The sequence below is a fragment of the Salvelinus namaycush genome, chromosome 11, assembly GCF_016432855.1.
Source record: "Salvelinus namaycush isolate Seneca chromosome 11, SaNama_1.0, whole genome shotgun sequence".
NCBI classification, from domain to species: domain Eukaryota; kingdom Metazoa; phylum Chordata; class Actinopteri; order Salmoniformes; family Salmonidae; genus Salvelinus; species Salvelinus namaycush.
In genome coordinates this window covers 18,828,606-18,838,817 of record NC_052317.1, presented here as the reverse complement: position 1 = coordinate 18,838,817, position 10,212 = coordinate 18,828,606, and the positions used below count along the sequence as shown (strand labels likewise).

Here is a 10,212-nt window from a genome sequence, read left to right as displayed (position 1 = left end):
CTGTGTGACTTTCAATTTTACTCATTTTCTAGTAAGGAATCTTTACTTTTACTCAAATATGACAATTGGGTACTTTCTCAACCACAGTGTACATCAAAATCTTACAGTAATTCAGACCAGTTTATGAAATTATTTTTAAAAGAAACAGGCTTTGCCCTCTTACCCATCTGTCGTTTCTGATTCTGTGGAATGCCACACTGCTGCTCCTGAGGCTTGAGGAGATCAGGGGCCACATTTCCCTCATTCAGTCTGCCTGTGGGGCTCTTCCTGAAACTCACTATGTTTAGCATCGGCTCATGACAGGAGCAGTTCCTCTCCTGTAGCTTTGAACACTTCAGACCACACACCTTGAACTGTCTGTTTGAGGAAGGAGCCGTTAACATCCTAATATCTGTGATCATCTGCTTGCAGCCCTGTCGACTGGGTACAACAGGCCCAGTCTGTTTGGCAGGCTCCTTCTCTTCAATCTCCATTTCCTGGTTGCAGGGACCTGGACAACTGTAACCGGGCTCTTGGTCTCCTGCCATACATTTGGAAGCATATGTTTCAGGGTCATCTGGAGAGCAGGGAGGGCTCTGAGCCCTGTGCTCTGTAACTTCCAGAGGCTTCAGATTTGGGCTACATTGAGCCTTGGGTTTCAGTGACCCTTGAGTGCTATTCAATGATCCTTCAAGACTTGGGATCATTGTACTTTTGCTTGAGAGCATAATAGGCAAACCATCCACACTGGATTTTTCCACAGGCTCCACTGACCAAACAAACTCATTAGCATTTCTCTGTATTTGCCTATAATGGAATGACTCCTGGCATGGAGTAGCATTCTCTTCAGACATTTTCTCAGCCTCTTTCACATTTTCTAATGTCAGCGAAAACCGCCGACTTCTCCTCCTCTCTGTTATATCAATGACCTGACTGGCTCTGAGGCCTTGATTGACCTTAGCAGGATCAGATTCTCTCTCAGTCACCACCTCAGGATTCATAAGGACGTTCTCTATCAGCAATTCCTTGGAGGGGACATATGGGGCCAACGACTGCACTGACCATACTGACTCATTCAACTTTTTCGGTACCTGCCTATAATGAAAGGACATCTGGCTTTGATCAGCTGAAACTTTCTCAGACGACTCCTGTGCCACATCTTCTGGCGCCATCAGTCCATTTTGTATCAGCCACTCTGTAGAAGGGACGTATGGTGCCATTGACTCCACTGACCACACAGACTCATTCACCTTTGACTCCGTCATCAAGTCATGAAAGATAAAAGGTAGCTTCAGTATTTTGTAGTGGCAATTGTCTAAGTTCGGAACACCTTCACAGCTTCCTGTCATGACCACGTTGGAGCCCTCTGTGGTATTCTCATGTGTAATTTCTTGGGTAAGAGTCTGACCACATTTGGGTGCCCTCTCCATTTTGGAAGATGGCGAACCTCCACCAATCAACACATCTGGGAAGGAGGACGACGCACACCTCTCAGCCATGATAACCTCATCCTCCTGGTCAGAGGAGCTACACATGGGGACCATGCCATCAGCAGAGCTAACTGACCACACATCATGATGCACTAGGTGGCCTCCACCATGGACAGGCTTCCCCAGTGCCTCTATAGAGGTCCTGCGTGAGTGGATGGTCTTGGTTCCTGCAGGCGGGTCTGTGCCAGTACCCTGGCCCCTCACTATCCCCTGGAATCCAGTTTCGAAGGCAATGGGGGAATTTGGTTCTGCTTCCGGGCGGCTCTGTTTCTCTGCATTGGAGCTTGGCGAGGATGGGTTGGTGGAGTTGGTAGAGTTGGTGCCCCTTCCAGAATCTGACCCAGCCAGAGGGGCAGCCGAGGGAGCAGAGTCTTTCTCCGCTTCAGGTGGTGGTTCAGTCTGTACTTCGGAGTTGACCGTCTCTCTGGGTGTGGTGTTCTGGTAAAACGTTCTCAACCTATTGTTGTGGTTCTGGTAGACCATGGCAGCAGGAGGAAACTGGTATTGTCTGTACTCAGCAGGGTGCAGCTGGGCATGGGGAAGAAAATAACCTGGAGCCTCCATGTATGGGTGGGGAGGGAATGGTGGCATAACCATACCCGGCATACCGTAACCTAAAGACAGAATTAGAAGGGATGAGCATCATTGAATTGAATCAATTATTAAATAAAAAGACAGCTGAAAAACATGGGGTTCCTCAAATATTGGAGGTGTACATTTTGAGTTTGTACAATGTAGTAGATTAATCAGAACAAACATTTGGTTTAATTATCATTAATATTACTTTATACACCCAGACTGAACATTTCATAGCTTTTATACTACAGAGTATGAAAAAGGATTCAAGCGTACCCATCCCTGGAAAGCCAGAGTATGGGTTGTAGGGCATGGGCCACTGGTAGTTGTAGACGGGAGGAGGAGGAGGGGGCTGCACAGGCTGCACGTAGAAGTAGGGTCGAGGCTGGTGCACATGATGGGGTGGATGTTCGGTCAGATGAGGCCCTACTCCTTGGGGTCCATGCACCGAGTGCCGTGTACCAGGGTTAGGCTGACGAACTGACTGGCGTGGCCCAAGGTGCCTTGCTACCGCATGTCGATCAAACGGGGTTGCTGCCATAACTCAACTAGTCAAAGAAAGAGATTGTAACTATAAGGAAATACATTGAATCAATGAAAAGTCTGACATTGTAATTAAATAATAACCTGAATTCAATCAATGTCATTGAATAATAAGTGCATCTTACAAATGGTGACACTACAACAATTAACTCCAATTTCCCTGAATAAGAAAATAACTCCAAAACAGAGCACACAAATGTTTGAAATGACCTGATCACCACCAAAACAATAGATCAACTTGCGTTGCCTAACAACACGCTGATTAAAAGTGGAAAATAGACACACCTGGCATTAAGTAGATGATTATGAGAGGTGTGGTTTCAGTTTCAAAAACAGTTCCTTATTTGGATTGGTTTACCGCCGGTTGCAAAGCTACCAGTAATTTACCAAAGTTACTGGGATCTTTGGTAATTTAGGTAATTAACAGGTAATCTATAGCAATCTATTGTAACTTTGGTCATTTACACTTTAATAACTTTTTACAAAATGTATTCATATAGTATACTTTTTTAAATATTGGTGTCCATATTGTCCTTGAGTTTCTAGTGGTTAGACCAGGGGTATTCAACTCTTATCCTACGAGGTCCGGAGGCTGCTGGTTTTCTGTTCTACCGGATCATTAATTGCACCCCCTGGTGTCCCAGGTCTAAATCAGTCCCTGATTAGAGGGGCGCACTGACAAAATGCAGTGGAACTGGCTTCGAGGTCTAGAGTTGAGTTTGAGGGGGATTAGACCATATGGTTCAAGAGAAAATAGCTGAATTAATGAAACAGGCATATAATCAACAATGGCATTATTTTCAATTAACTTTGCAACTATTGACTTTTTTCGACAACTCTCACCAGTTTGGTGGCAAAACATTTACAACAAACACATATTGACATAGTAAATTAAAAAATTAAAAAATGTGTAAAAAAAAATTCGAGGATATTATATATTTTTTTTAACCTTTATTTAATTAGGCAAGTCCTGCAGGGACGGGCGCTGGGATTAAAAATTAAAAATAAATATAGGACAAAACACATCACGACAAGAGAGACAACACTACATAAAGAGAGACCTAAGACAACAACACAGCATGGTAGCAACACACATGACAACATGGTAGCAGCACAAAACATGGTACAAACATTATTGGGCACAGATAACAGCACAAAGGGCAGCTGGGGTGAAAGAGGAGCGATTACAATAGAGGAAACCAAGTCTAGATTTAACTTTAGCCTGCAGCTTTAATATGTGCTGAGAGAAGGACCGTCTAGCCATACTCCCAAGTACTTGTATGAGGTGACTACCTCAAGCTCTAAACCCTCAGAGGTAGTAATCACACCTGTGGGGAAAGGGGCATTCTTCTTACCAAACCACATTACCTTTGTTTTGGAGGTGTTCAGAACAAGGTTGAGGACAGAGAAAGCTTGTTGGACACTAAGAAAGCTATGTTGTAGAGCGTTTAACACAAAATCTGATGATAGGGGTAGCAACCATAAAGAAGAAAGGGTAAAAACCATCTGACCCAGATGATTTTTTGGGGTCACGTTTCAGGAGCTCCTTTAGCACCTCAGACTCAGTGACCGCCTGCAGGGATAAACTTTGTAGCGGGGCAGGGGAAAAAGAGGGAGAAGCGTCGGGGCTAGTTGCATTAGAAGGGGTGGGAGATTAGGAAATGTTGGACGGGCAAGGAGGCATGACTGACCCCTCCTGTCTCAGCCTCCAGTATTTATGCTGCAGTAGTTTATGTGTCGGGGGGCTAGGGTCAGTCTGTTATATCTGGAGTATTTCTCCTGTCTTATCCGGTGTCCTGTGTGAATTTAAGTATGCTCTCTCTGTCTTTCTTTCTCTCTCTTTGAGGACCTGAGCCCTAGGACCATGCCTCAGGACTACCTGGCATGATGACTTCTTGCTGTCCCCAGTCCACCTGGCCATGCTGCTGCTCCAGTTTCAACTGTTCTGCCTGCGCCTATGGAACCCTGACCTGTTCACCGGACGTGCTACCTGTCCCAGACCTGCTGTTTTCAACTCTCTAGAGACAGCAGGAGCGGTAGAGATACTCTTAATGATCGGCTATGAAAAGCCAACTGACATTTACTCCTGAGGTGCTGACCTGTAGCACCCTCGACAACTACTGTGATTATTATTATTTGACCATGCTGGTCATTTATGAACATTTGAACATCTCCACCTGGCACAGCCAGAAGAGGACTGGCCACCCCTCATAGCCTGGTTACTCTCTAGGTTTCTTCCTAGGTTTTGACCTTTCTTGTAAAGCAAATGAAAGTCCAGTTAATTTGCTTTACAAAACACACTTCACAAAAATATAACCGGAAATCAGTTAATTGAAATAAAAACATTAGGCCCTAATTTATTGATTTCACATGACTTGGAATACAGATATGCATTTGTTAGTTACAGAAACATTTTTTTTTAAAGGTAGGGGCATGGATAAGAAAACCAGTCAGTATCTGGTGTGTCCATCATTTGCCTCATGCACAGCGACATCTCCTTCGCATAGAGTTGATCAGGCTGTTGATTGTAGCCTGTGGAATGTTGTCCCACTCCTCTTCAATGGCTGTGCAAAGTTGCTGGACATTGGAGGGAACTGGAACACGCTATAGTACACATCGATGCAGAGCATCCCAAACATGCTCAACGGGTGACGTCTGTTGAGTATGCAGGCCATAGAAGAACTGGGACATTTTCAGCTTCCAGAAATTGTGTATAGATCCTTGTGACATGGGGCCGTGAATTATCATGCTGAAACATGAAGTGATGACGGCGGATGCATGGCACGACAATGGGCCTCAGGATCTTGTCACAGTATCTCTGTGCTTTCAAATTGCCATCAGTATAATGCAATTGTGTTCGTCGTCCGTAGCTTATGCCTGCCCATACCATAATCCCACCACCACCATGGGGCACTCTGTTCACAACGTTGACATCAGCAAACCGCTCACCCCACGACACCATACAGACTGTCTGCCATCTGCCCGGTACAGTTGAAACCAGGATTCATCGAATATGAGCATTTACCCAATGAAGTAGGTCACGATACCAAACTCAAGTCAGGTCAAGACCCTGGTGAAGATGACGAGCACGCAGTTGAGCTTCCCTGACAGTTTGTGCTGAAATCCTTTGGTTGTTAAAACCCACAGTTTAATCAGGCTCAGACGATCCTGCAGGTGAAGCCGGATCTGGAGGTCCTGAGCTGGCATGGTTACACATGAGCTGCCAAAGTGAGGCCGATTGGACGTACTGCCAAAATCTCTAAAACCACATTGGAGACTTAAGATAAATTAACATTCAATTTTCTGGCAACAGCTCTGAAGGACATTCCTGCAGTCAGCATGCCAATTGCATGCGCTCTCAACTTGAGACACCTGTGGCATTGTTTTATGACAAAAACTGAATATTTTATTGGCCTTTTGTCCCCAGCACAAGATGCACCTATGTTATGATCATGCCATTTAATCAGGTTCTTTATATGCCACGTGGATGGATTATCTTGGCAAAGGAAAAATGCTTACTAACAAGGATGTGAACGTGCACAAAATAAGCTTTTTGTGCTAATGATGAATGTCTGGGATCTTTTATTTCAGCTCATGAAACCAACGCTACGTTGCGTTTATATTTTTGTCCAGTATAGTGTGGTCTGCAGTCCCCATTACCCAATGATCAAGTTGAAACTTCATGTGTGAAGTTAATGGTCGTCAGCAAACATGTCACCTATTACAGTCAGAATAAAGAACTGTGGTGATCACAAGGCTGTGCTGGCTCCCAGATTACCTTGAACAAGTCAGACATGCCATTGATTAAGGCTGTTATAGTACAGATGTGAAGTGGTCTGCTCTTCCACGAAGTCCATAATGTAAGGATAGCTATCAATTACATTTTGGGTCTTTCAATTACTGATCCATCTTGTAGAGCACTATCCACACCTTTCATGAAACTGAGGCATCAAACTATTCTTCATGATGAATGTAGCACTAGTCTCTTAAAAAAGTCATTTTTTAAAGTGCAATGCAAGGATTTTAATGACACAACAACACTGTGCAGACAAGTAGATATCAGTTTGTCAACATTACACTGCAATGCTTAAAATATCTGCACAATAATAAAAACAAGACACATTTAGACTGGCTCTTAGCTACAAACTAGCCCAACAATTATTTCTTTGCATCTCCTCTCCAAGCCACTGCATTTCCACTGCTTGATACATCTTATTACCTGGGCTTCATCCTCAGTGAACGACACAGACACTGAAAAAGAGTTTAAAAGCTGCAGAGTAGACTGGACCTACACCTCCCAGGTCCATTCTGGTCTGCAGGTCAACATGGGGGTTAGTGTCACAGTACGGTCTGTGAGGCTGCAGCCCAGGCTGTGATAAGGATGAACACAGCGTCCAACATGGGGGTTAGCGTCACAGTACGGTCTGTGAGGCTGCAGCCCAGGCTGTGATAAGGATGAACACAGTGTCAACATGGCTACCATCATCAAGCAGTGGAAATGCAGGCATCTACTGTGTAGCTAGTTGTTGAACTGCCGCCTGAGATTCTTTTTTAACCACGTATACAAACATAACGAGTGTCTATTAATTTATTACAATGTGTTTTGTGTGTATTTCATAGTGCAAGTGAATTTATATATATTAGGTAATACATTTAGAATAAATATATTAGGAGCGGTGCAATTCTTAAATAGGCTAATATCTTGTGCCCCTTCTCTTTGTGGTCCCTGAAAAAATAAGAAAATAAGTTAGTTATCATTTCAAAACGTGACAAAAGTAGTAGTATCTCTATACTGCAACACAACCCTTACCTCTGCCCCTCTGGCAGCGAGAGAACTCTGATTCTTCATGATCGTCATAGTCAGTCCTTCGGGGCCTCTGCTGAACAAATGGCCTTCTGCGTGGGGGTCTCACTGAAGGACACAGAGGGAGGGAAGCATGAGCTGGGACACCAATAACGGCCAGGTCAAACAGTGAATGACTAGTGAAAAGTAGAGAACTGATCAAGGCAATGGGTAACTCGGCAGTTTGAACAGGAAACTCACTTTGTTCTTGTGACCCATTGTACGGTCTCCAAGACTTTGGCTTATATTTGGCACCAGAACTCCCCCAGCTATCGTGGTCTGATGCCACAGTGCCTTCTCTCCAAGGTTTCTCTGGGAAACATGACAAATTCACAACATCACATTTGTAATGAATGACACGAGGATTAAAAGTAAAAACACTATTTAGAAGGGGACATCAGACTACGTCAAGAGATGGAAAGAATCTTACCATTATAAGGCCTGCATGGGGCATTTCTTTGTCCTCCTTTCCCTTTATACTTGTCAGCTTTGACAGTAGCTTTGTGGTCCTCACAGCAGTCAAAACTCCAGAGGTAACCGTGCGCCTGCTCTTCATGACACATGACTTCATGGTGGTCCTCACAGCAGCCCCTCTTTGGTTTACTGTTAGGAAACTGGCAAGCAGAGGGCTGAGGCACTCTGTTAGGGTGATGTGGTTTCTTCACAGGCACCTGACAGGCGCGCAACAGCTCCCCTCGCTCATTGTAGTCATCTTCCTCTAGCACATCTTCATCTGTTTCCTCCCGCTCAACATAACGGCATGGCCCTTGTGAGTCGCCTGGCCTCGACTCTTCCGCCAGGCTCAGGCCACAGCTGAGACAGGTCTTAGAACATTCTGCAAACCCTTCTACTGGGTTGGATTGAGTTGGTACGTTTTCCTTACCAGATAGGTCAGGTGTTTCGCAGGTTGCCTCGGCTAGCTTGCCGCCTCCCACATACACATGACCACCAGAGATAAGGTCCACATCTTCGATATCAGTGGAGAAGAGCTCGTCTCTGGAGGAGAGCTCGTCTATGGATGGGCTGAGGACACTCTGGCGCTCCTGGGCCACTTGCGGGTAGTAGCTACAGTAGTAGGCACTCCCAAGCGGGGACAGATGGCTTTGCGGTGGAGGCACCAGACTGGACGCAGCGGAGTCAACATACCACAGTGGATCGTCCAGCAGCATGCCTGTAACCTGATCACAGGGCAGCCTGAGGATTCTGTAAGGCAAGTCAGAGGACTCTGCCTTGGAGGCTAGATTATCTACAGGGTCCTTCAGCGCAGAGGCAGATGGAATCAGAACCTTGTCACAATCTTGTTCTGGAGCCAGACAGTCAAGTGAGTGGTGGTCATGTGAAGCCCCATTCAGTTCAAGGCTCTGTGTCAAGGCCCCAGAGTCACGTTTTACATCCTCTGGAGGATTAGGCTGTTCTCTGGACTGCCACTCTATCCCAGGTTCTTCAGTGTTCAGGTGGAGCTTCTCAGAGTGGCATTGCTGCCTAGACTCCTCCAGACTCTCCTCATGGACAGAAGAGCTGTCAATGGGCAGCACCCCAGAGCCCAGGGACCAGCAATCCTGCTTGGCCATCTCCAGGCAGCTCTGGCTGGATTCTGCATCATAGACCAGTGCTGTAATAGTGGAGTCACTGAATACGCTGCTGGGCAGAGAGGAGTCCCTCTGCCTCCTCTTACCCTGCTGGGGTTGTCTCTGTGGCAGAGGTCTCAACTCCAGCTCCCTACGCGTCCCACTGAATTCTTCTTCCACATTTCCAGAGGAAGAGATGGTTGTCTCAGAGGTTAGGGACCCTAGGTCAGATTTAGGGTTTAGCTCACTTTCTTCAGGTGGCTTCTCATTGGTTCTGAGCCTGTCCAGACTGTCGATCAGGTTGTGGACAGTGTCGCTCGGATCGGTTTGAACCTCTGAACATGCGGTCTCTCGCAATACACAGGCCTGTTGCTGGTAGTGGTGGCGGTACTGTACGTCGTAGGTCGCAGAGGAGATGTGGGGGTTAAACACCCTACTGTAATCAACAGGCTGCATCGGAGCCTGGGGAACCACATAGCCAGGATACTGCATACCAGTATATGGATATGGAGCCATATATGGACGCACATAAGGAATAACTGGAAATAAAGACATTTTAAATTAAGATGTAAATTAATTTGTTTAAGATGCTAGAAAAATGTGTGCTATTGTACCTGATGGGGGAAGACCATACTGGCCATATGGGTTCATATTCCATTGGTACATATTATAATAAGGTTGAGTTGGTGGTTGAACATAGAAAAATGGTCTTGTGTGATTAGTTGGATGGTGTGGTTGCCCAACTCCCATTGAGTGTGAAGGATTATTCATATCTGAACGAAAGGAGAAATTAATTAGATGATTTGACACTTTCCACAACAAATATTCAATTGAGTAATGTCACAATTGATCAAACCCAGTACACTAATAAATAATCACCTTCCATTGCTTGGTCAGGGCTGAAAGACAGCACAGGATATTATACACCGCAATTCTAGTGCAAAGAGGAAACAAAAAGTTAACGTAAGCCTACACACATCATTAGATGGGCATCCTAAATCGGTGTAGAAACTGGTAGTGTTGCAGAGGCTCTGCCTTCCATTCAAATAAGGCGACAATCTGACTGCATCCACGAACAAGAAATATGTATTATGCCATTACATCAGAGTAATACACATGAAAATGACCGGGGGGGGGAAAAAGTACAAGGACTTACATGTGACAGTGACGGTCCAAAAATAAATAAACCGTAGGCGTGCACGAAACGAGAGCA

The 10,212-nt window shown here is 45.3% G+C and overlaps 1 protein-coding gene across 1 annotated transcript; it reads right to left on the bottom strand.

Annotated features, from left to right (window-relative positions):
* Nucleotides 1-7,282: 7,282 nt before the first annotated feature.
* buc (bucky ball) lies at nt 7,283-9,770 on the bottom strand. Its single transcript, XM_039003141.1, has 5 exons — nt 9,614-9,770; nt 7,862-9,538; nt 7,633-7,743; nt 7,399-7,500; nt 7,283-7,314 (listed from the first exon to the last, which is right to left on the bottom strand). The coding sequence occupies exons 1-5, from the start codon at nt 9,768-9,770 to the stop codon at nt 7,283-7,285; spliced, it is 2,079 nt and encodes a 692-aa protein (XP_038859069.1).
* Nucleotides 9,771-10,212: the final 442 nt, after the last annotated feature.

Coding starts and splice junctions, on each gene's coding strand:
- buc (XM_039003141.1), bottom strand. CDS start 9,770: ATGAATAATCCTTCACACTCAATGGGAGTTGGGCAACCACACCATCCA. Junction 9,539..9,613: donor GTATGGTCTTCCCCCATCAG/GTACAATAGCAC, acceptor CTTTATTTCCAG/TTATTCCTTATGTGCGTCCA. Junction 7,315..7,398: donor TCGCTGCCAGAGGGGCAGAG/GTAAGGGTTGTG, acceptor TTATTTTTTCAG/GGACCACAAAGAGAAGGGGC.